General features: G+C 42.5%; 2 protein-coding genes and 1 long non-coding RNA gene across 3 annotated transcripts; 1 reads left to right on the top strand and 2 right to left on the bottom strand.

Moving 5' to 3' along the window:
• Positions 1 to 303: 303 nt before the first annotated feature.
• rfxank (regulatory factor X-associated ankyrin-containing protein) lies at positions 304 to 6225 on the bottom strand. Its single transcript, XM_023844236.2, has 9 exons — positions 5936 to 6225; positions 5303 to 5519; positions 4521 to 4634; positions 3951 to 4016; positions 3086 to 3186; positions 2280 to 2405; positions 1866 to 1932; positions 1676 to 1756; positions 304 to 578 (listed from the first exon to the last, which is right to left on the bottom strand). The coding sequence occupies exons 2-9, from the start codon at positions 5511 to 5513 to the stop codon at positions 526 to 528; spliced, it is 819 nt and encodes a 272-aa protein (XP_023700004.1). The 5' UTR covers positions 5514 to 5519; positions 5936 to 6225; the 3' UTR covers positions 304 to 525.
• On the top strand, positions 6087 to 16224 carry LOC111860491 (uncharacterized). The gene is made up of 3 exons (XR_002842040.1): positions 6087 to 6135; positions 7960 to 8080; positions 15941 to 16224. It is a non-coding gene; the product is annotated as an uncharacterized lncRNA (long non-coding RNA).
• On the bottom strand, positions 7030 to 12440 carry tmem221 (transmembrane protein 221). The gene is made up of 3 exons (XM_023844235.2): positions 11828 to 12440; positions 10866 to 10951; positions 7030 to 8398 (listed from the first exon to the last, which is right to left on the bottom strand). Exons 1-3 carry the CDS (start codon positions 12124 to 12126, stop codon positions 7878 to 7880), a joined length of 906 nt encoding a protein of 301 aa, XP_023700003.1. The 5' UTR covers positions 12127 to 12440; the 3' UTR covers positions 7030 to 7877.
• Positions 16225 to 16616: the final 392 nt, after the last annotated feature.

Below are 16616 nucleotides of genomic sequence, written 5' to 3'. Positions count from 1 at the left end.
TTTTTGTAATTATGAATGTTTATTTACAAGAATAGACCCTGTTCGCCAGAATACAATTGGGCAGTGGTGGCTTAATGGTTGGGGAAGCACACTTGTATTTGAAAGAATCCCCAACCAGCAAGGCACCACTGAGGTGCCCTGAGCAAGGTACCGCCCCCAAGCACTGCTCCCCAGGCGCTGAATTAGCTGCCCCTTGCTATGTCACATATGGGTTAAAGGCAGAGGACACATTTTGTTGCTGTGTGCTGTGGTGTGTCATCATTGACCACTGACCTCTAAATTCAAACACAATGGGTCATAATGTATAGAGTTGACACTTTAATGGCAAGATAAAATAAGTAATATGTGCTTGCGTTCGATGTCCATGCATGATTACTGAGGACCGATGGACTACGACTCCTGTTTACAGAATCCCCGCAGTCTGCCAGCAGACTGCCCCCGTGCAGGATGGTGGCGGCCAAGCGCCTTGCAGACCCCCTCTCTGCCGGGTCGTTTCCTCGCCCTTGACGAAGCAGCTTCCTGTTGTCACGCTTTCTGCTTCAGCAATGCCAGGATGTGATCCTCGATCACCCTTTGGACTGTAACCGCAAAGCAGCCACTGTTTATACCCATCATATATGCAGAGAAAGCCCTCACTTGTATTATTACAGACAGCATCTGCACATCACATTTTCGTAAAACACCCGTTTCTTTTATGGAGTCTGTATCATAAGGCATGACCTACTGACAGGCAAGCCTGACTTTTTAAAATGGAAAAGCAGCAATTAATTTCTGTGACAAGCTGGTCAGTTGGTACACTGTACAAGAACTTTGGTTGTGGAAACGTTCTATTCTATCCTGTTTGTTCTGGTCTCTGATGTATTTGGGGCAGCGTAGAAAGGTTGTATATTATTTGCAGTAACTGTCCATTATTTTGATAGGCCATATCATTTTACACTCGAGCTTGCGATCGACTTTTATTTTGATACGCTGCCTTTAGTTTGATGCCTATGCTTTATATTGTTGGATAGGGAACCTCCAGTAGCATGCAAAGCACAGACGTGCGTAAGGTTAAAGTTTTCCTGCCTTGTACTTTGAAAGCAATGGCTGTACGTTTTTATTTATTTATATATATATATATATATTTGTTTCGTATCTTAGTTAATATGTACAAGTGACATTTTCTTATTTTCTATGTTTCAGTTCGGTAATGAGCTAAAAGATGCTAACACTGATTCATCGGATTGCACCGATGCCAATTACGACACGCCTATATATGTTAGCGTATCATTTATTTGCAGTTCCGTCGATGATTAACGTTAACACTTATCGACCAGCTTGTTCTAACTTTGCTATGCTAGATAAGGGATCTCCTGAGTCTTTTCTGCGTTTGCTTTAGTACAGTTTCACTCATAGATTTTCACCTGTCACATACGGAGAAAACGCATAGCGGGGAGCGGACACTGTTTATTGCATTATACAGTACACTACTGTATAAATATTCATAAATATAAAAATGTTATAGATAGTGTGAAGGTGGCATGAAAGCAACATCTAGAGATGATTGAGAAACCCAGTACCAGTACAGTGACCTTGAAATATCAGTAAGGGACGGCTCCTCGTTTATCGACCAATTCGCTTAAGGACCTGCTCGTTAATGCACTTCGACGTAAAGAAAGGCCGGCCCCGTTCGTACCCTTTTTGTGGCCGAGGGCAACGGCGAGGTCCATGGGGCTGTAGCCGGAATCCGCCTCGACGGTCAGGTCGGCGCCGCCGGCTGGGTGGAGGAGGGGGGAGGGAGACCACATGCTGTGTCAGGAGGTGCCACCGAGGGCCACCAAGCAGGGATCCTTAAGGGGACGGCGAAGGAAGATGGAGCCACTGACCAAGGAGGGTGCTGACACTCTTCACGTGGTTCCCCCGTACCGCGTAGAGGAGTGGAGTGCCGCCGTTCTGTAATGCATTGTGGAGGTATACATACGAGTTTCCAGCAGGGGCGGATTAAGGTGCACAGAGGCCCCTAGGCTACAGTAGTCTGTGGGCCCCCCAACCCCGCCCCCCTCCGCGCCAATGGGGGCCCCCTTGCAGGCAGGCACACGTGGGGCCCCTAGGCTTAAGCCATATCTAGCCTGTGCGTTAATCCGCCCCTGGTTACCAGCATAGAGTAAGCTGCCATTTTTGTGGCTTATGACCATATAAGGATAGCACAAAATGCTACGATTTCTAAAGAGGGAGCTACTGACCAATCACATTCTTTATTTTTTTATTATTATTATTGTACCCAGAATGGACAGACCTACCCAATCGTAAGTGTTGATGTCGACTCCGTGTTTCAGCAGGAGGTCTACGATGTCCGCATAGCCCCCGGAACTGGCCAGAGACAGGGCGCTCTCCCGCTCCCATGCAAGTGTTTTGGGATCAGCTCCCTGGTGAAGAAGACCTCACACGTCACAGTGTTTTTCAGAGGGAAAGCACAATTTCGGGATCTATTCATCTTCCTTCTGCTTATCCAGTGCAGTCTTGATGGGCCTGGAGTCTATCCCAGGCAGCATATGGTACTAGTGACGGAACATTCTAGATACTAATCCATCACAGGGCACAGACTCGCACACTATGGACGATGCAGAGGTGCCTTGTCATAAATACTGCAGCCTTCACATACTAAAGGAATTCCGGTAAATATGAGCTACCGACTTGGAAGTTGCACTTGAATGTCTCCTCAACTAACGAAATAACTCTGGTCCCCAGGTTCCTTAGTTGGGACGACCTTTCAAGATGGCGGAGAAGAGGATACAGAACAATGCTATTTATCGTTGTGTCCATAGCAAATGGACTGCTACCGCGGTGCAAAACTATCAGCTTTACGTTTGAGTTTTGTTGCATCAATTTCCTTGTGTGGCATATGCGTTCAATCAAAATAGGATTTTCCCAGGAAGCAGATTAGAAAAAATTAGCATCAGCCAATTTTTCTAACAACAAAGCATTTGAATATGATATACTCCTAATTCTGACTTTGCATGTGGGAAGCTGGACACAGCCAGGGCAGGATTTGAACCTGGTACACATGAACTGGCGATACTGGGCACAGTGCAGGATGAGGACTTACCTTCTCCAGAAGGAACTCCACCACGGCGATCTCACCAAACGCTGCGGCCCACATGAGTGGTGTGAAGCCCCGCTCGTCCGGACTGTTCACCAGAGAGCTGTCTGTGAGCGTCAAATTCAACATGACCAATCACCTTCCATCGCTAGCCATCCAATCAGAGCAGTCGCACATTATTGTGTTGGCCAACTTTTAGCTTCGTGCTCCCCCCAAAAAAATTGCTTTGCTGCAGCATTCTTGTTTATCTGTCAGCAGCAGCGCATTAAACACAGAAGCGGTGTCCTTAACTGCATGCAGCGTTACTCGGATTTATGAGGGAATGCGCCGCTGCAGCGATCAAACGGCTGAGGACTCGGAAGGAAATGTTGTATGATACGTTACAAGGCTACAGGCAGGATTCAACATCGCAAAGGCAAAAAACGGGTGGAAACCATAACTGAAAAATGAATACAGGCACACAGATAAGATTCATCCTGTACCCAAGGGGTATGAATTATTCACACGTGTGCACATCATTTTCTCTGATGCTGAAAAAGCAGGTTAAAAAATGTGATAACTACTAATGATTAAAGAAGCTGCTACTATATTAACAATATTTAAAATTTTTGCTTATAAAAAACTGTAAACATTCTGTAAATACTATTATGAGTGCTATTAATATATGTTTCAAGAATGGTCAATGCACCATAAATTTTGTTATGGAGAGACAAAATAAATGACGAGTTTTAAACGAGAACGGTGAAGTTTTGGGAAGAGCGATCGAGGCTGCATCGAGTGTGTCGCTCTCGGCGGTTCAGAGCTCAGTGCCGCTCAGCAGGACCTTCGCGGTGACACTAGTGGCTGTCAGATGGAGAGCTATAGGGCTGACCTTTGCTCAGGTGTCCTGCCACCTGTGTGAGGTCACCCTGTGCCGCCAGCTGATGCACTGAGAGCGCTGTTGAGAGACAGGGACATGAGGGACGACGTTACGTGGAACGTGAACAAACCGAGCACCGGGCCTGTGATGTAAGGAGCCGCCCGCGGAACCCAATTCGGCACCAAAAGGCTCTGAATGCATGTAGCCGGTGATGACATCAGCTAAAATAAAGCTACTGTAATCCACATCAGGCCAACTGAAATGGTCTGAATCATTAAGCAGAATGAGGTCCAGCACTTTCATGATAGCTAAATCGATTAAGGAATTCAATCAGTGTATGAACCACTTAGGGTGTCTTAATGAGTCTTTCTAGTGACCAAATTATTAACGTTAAATAGAATTAAACTCGATTAGACACGTATCTAAATTGCATATATAAGAAGTATATGGATAGCACTATGACATTCCATAAGGAGTAGAACAAAAAACATGAATTTTGTAGGTAAAATTATACTATTGGGTCTCAATGACCTAGTTGACAATGTACTGGCTTGTCTTAAAGAGATGGCTATTGCCTCTTACTGTCCAAATTCGCGGGTCGCGCCGTGATCTCATTCCCGCGCTGTCTGTTGGTCAGGGTGGTCGAATGTTTAAACACTCCCTCGTCTTTCTGGGTTTCCGAACCGGCCGCTAAACCTGTTCAGTGGGAATTAAGATTGTAAAGACTGTGGTGGAAACAAAAGTCGCAGGTTTCACAAAAGTGTACCAGGTAAATTCTATTTAACATTGGCTCATATAACAGATGTGGAAAACCTCTATTTAACACCATTCAGTGAATGTATGTTGTTCACATTATCGATGGCAAGGTTACAAGTTCAGATCTCAAGGGTCTGATGCAAGCATGATGTAGGTACAGAGAATCAAACATACAGAACTATCCATCCATTAAGATGATTCCAATAGCCCCTGAGTGTCAAGGGGCCTACAAAATTTGGAAAATTGGTTTGATAATGATAATGTAGAAATAAATGAAGGAAATGGTAAGGCAGCGGGTCGCTTTACACGACAAAGGTCACGGGTTCAAGGCTGGACGGCGCCTTAGCAATATACACATACAAAAAAAAATTATAAAAATGTTTTTCAATATTAATTACGTTTAAGGGTGTCCAGGTTATAATGTTACCGTGCTGACATTGACAAGCATAGAAATTAACGTTATAGTAAGAATGCTCTGTGCCAACTTTTTGGGAACCTTCACATAAGGTTGGCTGGAGCTCTGGAAATTTTCCCTGTTATCTGGTAACTGTTGAGCTACCACACAAGAGAGTAATTAAGTACATGTAAAAAAAAATAGCACTACTCACTATTGCTGATTGGTGATCCGCCGGTCAGCGAATGAGCGAGGTCTATTTCATTACTGATATCTGTTGGTTCGATGGGATACAGGTGCAGTACTAGTGTTTCATCGCAGTTTTCACTGTCAGCGTCCTTTGGATCTGTGCTGCTATCCTGCACGATCGGGTCGCTGCATGGTGGCCGCACGGACTCCTGCTGGTCTCCGCTGCTCTTTTCCATTTCGTCCTAAGAATATGCAGCCGATTACAGAATTTTCTAACTGTGGCCGATCAATAAAGATGGTATATGCACTCGATCGCTTCCGAGACGAAACAACGATTCATCCAATTGGTAAAAGTATAGTTTAAAGATAATTTAACTTTGGGATGGTTCCCACACATGCACGTGATTTAAAGGTATCAGGTATTTATATATGTGTGTAAGACACCTTTAGCCCGTGCGAAAGGGATGTGATCAGTCTCGTGGCGAATATGATATATAAATATAATTTCTCCTTTTAATTTCCAGAGTACAGGGCACACTGCCTGGCCATATCACGCAGCTACGACAACCAGCTACGCAGCAGAGCTAGCATGCTATGCTAAATAGCGTTCAAAGTTAATGATTAACTTATTTTTATAGATTTTATTTATTTATTTTACCTATGGGGCGTGAAAGTCGGCGAAGATCAGCAGGAATGACAGCGCGCTCACTGCAGCAGTTTCGACCATTGTAGGTTCCTGCCATTAACTTCCTGATTTTTCACCAAAAGTGAAACTAAATAAATTTAGCTAGGAATCCCATGATGCATTTGAACCCGATTATTTACCCGATTCACAATCGCGCTGCATTTAAGCCCGGTGTAAGTATGTATTTGTTCATGCTGATGGTTTCCGTTTGCGTTTTTTGGCTGTTTATTACAGCGCACAAATAAATCAGCGCTGTGATGCTGTATGGAGGCGGCCAAGCCCCCCTGGACCGCGGCCACAAACGCCACTTTTGACACTCGATCCCCATAAATCTACGACAAATAAAAATAAAGGCTGTTGCAGCGGTTTATGAAGCTTGCTCGGTCAAACCAAGACACATAGGTATCTCAAGTAGTTATTTTCCTATTTCCAGTTAAAAAAATCATTTCTGGTCTCACATAGCCTACAATGAAAGCATTGCCCAGTGAGATTAAATGCTACTCATGCAGAAAAAAGTGACCAAATATATCTACATTAGCGCCAATTAATGACGCCAATCAAAGCGATGACAACGAGCCATATAAGAAGTATATGTTTTAATATTAATGTGCTGTTGGATAACCAGCCAAATGGGAAATTACTATGAAATGACTATTAGAAGCGGTGTTTCCAGTCGCCCCCTTCACCATCCACAGGAAGGCTTTGTCCGTGTTTTGCTCCATCAGGTATTTTACTGCTGCTAATTGTTTGGATCGGTATGCTATGAGATCACCCATTTGCTGTACTATGTATGCTTATTGGCGCAACATGTATAATAATGATAATAATTATATAAAACTGCATGCATCACTACATAGACCTCCACCAGCTGCAGAAAAAGTATTCGTCCTTCAGCTATAACATAATGAGTTCTTAGTATAAATATACTATTAATTAACGTATAGTCCAAAAACGTATTACATAGTTTTAAAAACTCTGTAGTTCAGGTGTCAAAACACAAGGTGCCCGTTGTGCTCTTTTTAACTATAATTCTTAAATGTATCTTTTCTGTTAGTTTTGGTGCCACATTTTCAATTTTATTGTCTTTAAAGAAACAGGTTTACAATACACACAGTAATCACTGCTTGTAATATACTATACTATGTAATCTACACATTGTGTAATACAATAGTTTTATTGCCGTTCACGTAGACCACCCTTGGTCAGTAAAGCTCAAGACCAACACTGAAAACACATAAAGCCTTAACTGCTAATTATGAACTTACACATATGTTTTTTACTACTTAAATAGTGCCTTCAAGTTCACCTACATGATTTACATTAAAATAAAGCAAAGCTCGGTATGGCAGAACAACAGTTTTTACTGAAAAAGGAAAACCTTAACACTATTATTAATACTTCTTACTTTTTAAGTGTAATTATCGTTCCGACAATTATTGTTCCCACAGTATATCAAAATAAGGCAAGAGGCAGGCCCTGATTTAATCAGCACACACATCATGTTCTCCAACTATTGGAAATAGTTATTGACAAACACCTTTGTACTCTGGCTCATTAAATGCGAGGCAACTTGAATACAATAAAAGAATCATCCTTCTATGCATTTTTCACTTCTACTTGTTCAAAAGAGCCTCGCAGTAACATCACAGAAGAAGAATTTCACTGGAAATGTTTGCTAATCGTCCTGTTCGACAGATAATTAACTGTATACCTCAAGGCGATTAGAGTATGTCGATAGGAATTCAGTTGCCCGACGGTTGAAATGGAATTCACCGTCAACATCAGGTGTAAACAAACATTGAAGAGTTCAGGGAATACCGGTGAAAGTGAAACTGAGGACATTCCCTAGCCAGCCAACACAAAAATGAGAGGGTGGCATGTTTCCTGGATGTGCCGCTCGTAGGGTCGGCCCAGGTCACACCAGAGTGGAGTCTTTGCCTGCGCCACCTGTCTTCCGTGCTAGCACAGTCCTCATCTCGCTGTTGACGCCGTTCCAGGGCTTGGACTGGGTCTGCAGCAGCCCGGACTCGGCCGACAGGGTGCGGTGCATCCTGGGAATGCTCACGCCGCTGCTGTAGCCCTCCTTATCGCTGCCACGACTCTGGGCGACACCGGACGGTGAGTACTGGTGCTTGAGTGGCTTGGGGTCGGCGCAGGGCGGGTAGGAGAGCTGGCGCTGGAGGCTGGGGCGACGGCGGTGCTGCTTGGGCTCGCCGCCCACGTTGGCATCAGAGGCGTGGACGACGGTGCTGTCGTCATGCTCGTTTCGGTACATGGTGTCAGGGAGGTCGCCGCGGTACCGCCTGGCCGTGTTCGCCGCGCATACCAAGGAGTGCGACACCGCGGCCAGCAGCAGTAGGATGCCACACGCCAGGACGCAGGCGCTGGTGATGCCCGTCTCCATCTCGAACACCAGCAACATGTAGATGGACATGGCTATAGGGGGGAGGGAGCAAACTGCTGAAATCAACTGATCTCCTCGTAATGGTGGCGCACGGCTTTTGCATGCCGGTCACGTGTCTATGTTTCTCACAAGTGCTCCAAACACATGTACCTTTGCTTGTCACTGGGGCTGTAATATCAAGGGTCCGCCAATTGTACCCTATGGCTGTAGGTAAATAAGGTATAGAAGTGGACTCTGAGGAACATGTTTTGTACCATTGGGCGTACATTAATGTTGTTTGTACCTTGGGATGTTACTCAGAATCCATTTCTCTACCTTTAAAGATACATTTACCTATAACTATAGGGTATAATTGGCAGACCTTTGAGGGTATAGACCCAGTGACAAGCAAAGGTACAAATTGGTACTCTTTTCTGACAGTATGGTTAAGGGAGCCACCATATTTAAATTGCAGATCGGGCCTGTGATCATAAGGTAGGTGGTTCAAATCTCATAGCCGGCAGAGTAATTTCACTGTTGGGCCCTTGAGCAAGGCTGTTGCTCCATGGACTGGGTGACCCGACTCTCAGATCCTTTTTTGTACACTGTCAGAAAAAAGTACCAATTTGTACCTTTAAGGGTACAATTACTTGTCACTGGGGTCTTACCCTGCCAATTGTACCCTAGCTGTTGGTAAATGTACCTTTTAAGGTACAGAAACGGACTCGGAGGAATATTTTTTTACAATTGGGGGTATATTATTGTTGTTTGTACACTGGGGGAACAAAACTGTATGTTGTATGTTGCTTTGGACAAAAACATCTGATAAGACAATGTAATGTATGTGTGCATGTACCCTACATTAGATTGACATCCCACATTGGTTGTTCTGCTACCTCATACTGTCTAAGCTGCCTGCTACTTAATACTCCATAAATGGATGGTAGGTGGATAAATGAGCAGAACCAATTTTTGCATGCCAGATCACCGATCGTGTAATCTGCACAAAAACGGCTGTGAAGCCACACAGCCGCAGGGCAGATGGGAAACACGCTCCTCAGTGTTATGGAGGCGTACTTTGAGAAAGTCTGTCCCTGCAAGCAGAAGATCTTATCGCACTGCATGAGTAGGGATGATGTCTGGCAACATTACACAGATACTGCAGGAAAGCCCAGATCTCAAAAGACAGATGCTTTGGAAGACGCAGACTGCCAGACTACTGAGTAATGTGAGACCACTACTGTTACAATTTTTATTTTTTTATTTAGTTTTTATATTCAATTCTCTTTTAAAATCCAGTTTAGTTTTAGTTAGGTTTGAGTGTGGTTTTATTAGTTTTCATTTCAAAGATATACTTCTAATTAGTTGTTAAATATCTTAGTTTCAGTTTACGTTTTAGTATTTTTATTTCTAGGGAAAGAGCAAAGGTTTAATGTGTCTGACCTTCTGAGAATCTTACATGAATACGCAGTGCACATTATTCACTGTTCTCCTCAAAATGGGCAAAACAGGTTCCCGGCATTATTAATGGTAATTAAAGATAAACAAATCATTATTTTAACTAAACAGTATTTTAAAATGGTAACTGAATAGGGTGACTACATTATCCATGGGCGACTCTATGAACTACTTAAGGTTTTACAAACTACTTTAGAACTGAATGGCTCCTGTGTTTGGCCAAACTGTTTGGTACCCTTGTGCTTTTACTGGTTTGTTTCCTTGATTGAAAGACTCATGCAGTTGTTTCACATTAACATTACTGACACATGCATGGTTACAGGAGACTGACCAATCAGCACACAGCAGGAACTCAGTGCTAAAGTGAAATCCGGGTCCTTTTAATGGAAATTGTTGAAATGTTAGTTTACAAACCCCGTCGTGGCTCATCCTGTCCCTCCTGACATGGGTTAGGTGTCACCCTATAACTGAAAGTATTTTACGTTTGTATTTTATTTCAGTTAATTTCAAAAGCGATACTTATAGTTTTCGTTTTGTTGTAGTTTTTTTATTCATCGTATTTCAGTTTACAAATTTTTTTTATACAAGTATAGTTTTCCTTAGACATAATTACGCTGTCTGAGACTTAATGACGTGGCCCCCTAGTGGTTCGTCGTGGGAAACAGTCCTTTGCTATAGAGCGCTGAGCCGGAGCGTCACTACATCACCCGATTCCTGCGGCAGGCGGTTCCTCGGGGGCCGAATGTGACACTGCACCGAGCTTTGAGTTCAGAAGGATGTGGTGGCTGGCCAGCACGTAGCCACTAGTGTCTCAAAGGTGCCTCTTAAGTAATGTGAAATCCAGTCGCTGAAACCAGCTGCATTTAGAGGTCAAAATATTACTTTCACAGTTACTTCATTGTTTTGATGTGGCAACATCAGTTGAATGAGTTTTTTTCACCACTATTTTAAAGGCTGTATTTGCAAAAATTTTAATTTCTAAGTAGAAAAAAATGTTATAAAAAATACGATATACTTTATATAGTGTTCTTACATAAGGTGATGTTCAAATTATTGTCCTACCTGCAAGGAATACAGAAACACCGAAGCAGAAGAGTCCAACAGCCACATGTCGGACGGCCCTGGTGTCCAACAGAAACCAGTCTGCTCTGTGTGCGGAGGGATACAATAACCTGTCACTTTCAATGAAATAAATAAAAAAAACTAACAAAAGATATTTGAAAATGTACTCATGTGGAGCTATGGAGCTTTTTCGAAGCGTTTCACCGTCACACGTGACCATTTATAAAATAGATGTAGGCTAAGTTATTTCTTTCAAATTCGCTACAAAAAGAAATAATACGCCAACTGTGATTTGCAATTAATTAGCATTCCAGTAGTACGCTGTGCACTAATCTCAAAGTTTCGTTTTGCTTGCACTATGATTTTTCAAATTGTTTTACAACCTTCTCCGAAGTGAATTTTACTCGAAGGCGAGAGTATGAAATTCCTTGGCTCATCTGACGCGCTGCCGTGCGACTCTATTTGTAATTGGGAGCGACGTGAGAGAGACGGCGGACGTGAGCTGACAGCCTAATGAGAAAGGGCCATTGTCCGCGGGAGGCTCGGGTTAGACGTGCAGAGTGGATCCATGCTGCAAGACTGCACAGGGACCAGCATGTGCCACATTTAAAAAGCATTTAAAATTGCATATTCTGCACGATCCGTGGTTATTGATAGACTCGTGCATGTAGAAGAAGCCTACTATTAAAAATCGAAGTTGCAAAACTTGAAACAGTTATTCCAGGGGACATCTTAACACAGTAGTTTTTCCATCAATAAACAAACAAAACTTGATAACATCTGCATATTTAAATTATATAAATGCAGTGCAATGTATTGTATAGTCTGTCTTAGAAATTAAATAACTAAACTCCATTGTCCTATACTCCGAAATGCCATGAAAATACTATTAGTATAGGCAACAATATTAGTAGAGAAATATAGGCTGCTACGGTTAAAAAGTAACTTCGGTCATACAGTACCTGCCGGTATTCTCCTCATCTCTGCAAATGTCGGTAGTGAAGTAGCTGTGAAGCAGGCAGACCAGCACAGAGCTGAGGTTGAGCATCAGAGATAAGGCCGAGAGCACCGTGGACACCGGCATCAGCGCAGCCAAAACCTCCGTGGGAAAAACCGATGACTGTGGAGCGTGATCCTTAATCCCCGCGCTATGCGATTGCAGTTGAAAAATCAGGATGACTGACAATAAGGACATAATTATAGAGAGAATCCCCAAAAATGCCAGTACGGTTAGAGATCGCTGGCTGTACGTACACGCCATTTTCCTGAGGTGGGATAAGTTTCTTCCAGTCTGCTTCGGAGAACTTTTTCTGTTTAAATGATAAATATTTATCCTTCAGGAAAGCCCTCTTCACCGATTTTTTTTTTTCTGTCGAAATACGGTTTACCATTAGCAACAGTCAGATTCTGTGATAGATTGACGCGTCCCTTAAAAACGCCAAGCCTGCGGATGCCGGGCTGCCCAGGGAGCGCGAGGCTGCCGCTTGGACTGAGCATGTGATGTATTTCAAACCCCATAGTTTAGAAGTTCCCAGCAACAATGGACTTTTCAGTCGGATTCACCTCCACAGTGCATTGACGTTTTCTGTGTCCAGCCATTTTCAACAGCGCTGTAGAATAAAATAAGATGAAATAAGGTTTAATCGTGTGTTTGCATCCAACGACTACATTTAGTGTTATTATTAACTTATTTATTTTCTATCCCAAAATCCGTTGTTTTTAATTTAGGAAATATGCAGTAAACACACATCATAAATAACATTGGTTTAGGCCTATTCTTTCAAAGCAAACTAACCTTTCTTATTTCTAGCAATTTTTAGGACTTCAGCAAAAACACTAATAAAGTTGTTTTAATTATATAATATATTTCATTGGATCTATGTGGATTTATTGAAAATAGATATTCTAATTTCAATACAGTATTTCCATTTCACTGCTTCCTATTGTTTCCAAAAGGCCAACATGCCGAATCTATCTGAAATTACCCACAATTCCCCGACAGTAAAATTTCTCTTCTCAACACTTAAAATATCTTCCGTATAATCTAATTAACTCTTTTGTTGCCTTGGAAACAGATTCTTCTTTCCCAAGCAGACAGTTGCATGGTGAATGTGGCCAATTTCAGATCATTTTTGCCAGGCCGCAAATATGATTCATTGTGCAGACAAATCCGCGTTTGATGAACTGCAGCGTTACAGCTTCTGTATTGCATTTGTAGGTATTGTGTGTCTGTGTGGCACCTCCTGTTATCAACACAGTGATTAGTGAGCTTTCAGGAACCCTGAGAGCAAACCCTAGTATATATGCTGTATTGTAGGAATCCTCAGTGAGTCCCATATCATTTAGGACAATGAAACAGAGCTCAAATTATTATTATTATTATTATTATTATTATTATTATTATGTAGTTGCTCTCCTGTTAGGTGGTCATGGGAAAAACTGCAATTTCTCTAATGGTCTGTGGGAGGCAGTAATATCCATGAAAGTTTTTAAAGAAAGAAAATTGATAATTTTGTTTATATTAACATTTGAAATTGGGAATGGGAATTAGGTAACAGATAAATGGTTAATTTAATCAGAAGAATAAACCAGAACTACTATTAATATTTGTATTTAAACGGTGATCTTTAATACTAGTTATTACTAACTTTAGCTAATTCAATGCTTAGACGGAAAATGGGAAGAAACTAGGAAGACATGTTCAGGTAAAGTGTAGTGAAGCAGTGTGTTGATTAAAAAAAGAAAAAAAAAGAAATGGTTTTAGATTTATTAACCACACTATTAAATATGGAAACGTGAGCTGTAACCAGGAAAGGAAGCATTATACATATTATTTGAAATTTTACAAATATGTAATCCAGTTGTATGATGGGGAACCAAATTACAGAAACAAAATGTATTAACGTCAAGGACCTTATGAAGAGTGGGGCCACGTTTTGCCCTCAGAACAGCTTCAGTTCTTTGTGGAATCCTGCGCCATGTCCTGAACTTGGACTTGCTTCCAGTTCTGAGCAGGGTGCTGTGGGATACTGGACCATATACTTCAAGTAGAAAGCAGTCCAGGTCTTTGAGGAATGAAGGGAGTGGAAATCTACTTAAAACTGGCCATACATGTTCAGTGATGTTTAGATCAGGTGTTTCCGTAGGCCGTGGAAGGTGTTTGATTTCATCCTGGCCTTCATGACCACACTCTCTAATTTGTTTAGCACTGTGTATGGAGACAGAATCATCTTTGTGTATGGGAACATTATGAGGGAACAGTGTCTGTACTATAGGGTACATCTGGTCATATTCTCTGGCCATTATATGACCACGTAGAGTACTCATCGTAGCTAATGACTCCTACAAGATGGCTGTCCATATCACGCGACATAGTGCATTTTGGCTTTCTCCAAACATAAACCCATCTGTATATAGAAAAAAGACTGAAGGGTGACTCATCAGACAATTTTAATTTGTTTTCCGTTGCTCAGGGGTTCAGGTTTTCTGCTCCTTGCACAGCGTTACGTGCCTTTGACCTTGACCTTGGGTATAAGCAGGGTCCAAAATGGCAGCCGTGCAGTCAGGGGTGCCGTAAAGTATGGGAAAGATAGGACGATTCCAGGGGACCCTGAGTGACTGTGGCCCTCAAACATTTTGAACATAATCTGATTGATCTGTATTGGGGGACCAATACAATGTGCTCTTATGGGGCCCAAAATCTGTAGGGACACCCCTGTGTGCAATATATTTTAGCTTTGTGGCGCTCACAGCATAGTGGGTCACAGAGGTGCTGGTTCGGATCTCATATTAAAGAGTTAAAGGTCCATCTATTCACACTGATGAGCCTTGACCTGCACCTGCTGATGCTCATGTGTGAATTAAGCTGTCATGATTTCTGAGACTGTTCCCATTGGGACAATCAGTAATTTAGCCGTTTATATGGTTGGAACGCCTTCAGTTGGGGCTGTGGCTGTTTGGACTCTGTTATTTGCCTCTAGCTGTCTTGAAAAATTAGATATCAAAGTGTTAATTATCAGACTGCATTTATAGTTGCCACATACTGCTAATTGGTTTTTAACTTAATACGATTCACATTTGTCACTGTTTCTAAATTCGATTTAGTTGCTACAGAGTTAAATTACTTTTTCATGTGGTGTTTCCATCATTTTGTCCTCCCCCCTGTATATAGAACTTGCTGGGTAATGTTCTTCACTTATTTTTGTCCCAGAGTTTCTATTCCTGAACCTGTATGGAAATGCTATATTATTCACCTATATTTACCATTTTAATTTCGGCTTGAATTTCCAGGCTTAAAATGCCCGACAGAAGTTGGTAGGTCCTTGCCGTCACTGGCACTAACCCCTTGGCGTTTTGTGACTCGTCGACTCCTTATTACAGTATGGAACCAGGCCGTAGTTACCACTATGATACTTTGTTACTGCTGCTGGCAAAGACATCAAGCACAAGCCTGATGACCCACAGCAACAAATTCCCACCAAGAGACTTAGATTCCATCATACGTCAGATACCACGACACAGGATATGGCTCTTCGGCGGCCTCCACAGAGACAAGCCAGCATAGATTCTGGGGGCAGAACACTGAGGACACCCTTGGGATTCACTGTACTTACCCCCCAGCAGTGAGGGTAATAGACAATGAGGTACATGGTACAGTTCTAGCTCGGAATGAGATTCATTATATGGTCCCTTCCCTTAATACAACCCAAAGCAGACCAGACAGTTTGCTTTATTGAGAAGGAAACACAGACTGACCATAGCTAACCACATGAGTTGGTATTCATCTTCCAGACATGTTTGAGACAGCAGGGACAGTCAATCCTTTAAGCAATTGGTGGCTCAGGACCTTGCTGAGGGGCCCAACAGCAAAACCACTTTGTTGACTTTGGGATTTGAACCTACAACCTTCCAATCACAAGCACGACATCCTAACCCACTGAACTGGGGTTGTTGACGGGCATTTAGAGTTTCTGTATAATCAACAAAAACAATGGTGGTGTTTCTTCTTCTTTTAGTTAGTGTTGCATTTATTTATTTCATATTCACGTCTTTATGAACTACCTGTGTTTTCACAGCTGCAGGTAACTGATCCCTAACCAGATTCAACATCTCTGGGGCTTCTGAAGACCTCTGACCAGAAATGTGGCAGCATGAAAACACACAGACATCTTCTTGCTAGACTTTGCTTGGCCTGGATTTGTGCATTTCTGAAACTGGAGGATCAGTAGATATTGGCCTGGGGACAGTCAGTGGCTCAGTGGACTGAATCTCTATGCCTGTGATCAGAAGATTGCTAGTTCAAGACCTGGCCTCAACAGAATAGTCATATATCTGTGGGCCCTTGAGAAAGGCCCTTACCCCCCCCCCCCAGCTCCTAAAGTGCTATGGTATTGGCTACCCCCCATATTTACCCCAAAGCTATTGGGAGCAAGATGGGTTCAGTGAGAAAAAGCATTCTAATGTACTTGTGCAAATGGCAAATACAGCATGTTTGTTGTGATGAACCTGTTTGTGATGCTCAGTTTCTAGCTAGTCAGACCTTTGCTAAATCTTTTTGTAACTTTGATGTCAATAAAGTTTTGCAGGAAAAGCCGGACCATGCTTGTCTAATGAATCAGCTGGTCACATCCTTGCTGTGAGGCTTCTGCATAGCAAATGACCCCCCAGCATGAAGTCACTTGCGTCATAGTTAAGTCTCAAGTACCAAATGTAAGGCCAGTTTACAAGGGATTTGTTTACAAGGTTAGTAAG

This window comes from Paramormyrops kingsleyae, chromosome 15 (genome assembly GCF_048594095.1).
Source record: "Paramormyrops kingsleyae isolate MSU_618 chromosome 15, PKINGS_0.4, whole genome shotgun sequence".
Lineage (NCBI taxonomy): Eukaryota > Metazoa > Chordata > Actinopteri > Osteoglossiformes > Mormyridae > Paramormyrops > Paramormyrops kingsleyae.
The sequence above is the reverse complement of the archived record's forward strand: the minus strand, read 5'-3'. Positions and strand labels throughout refer to the sequence as shown.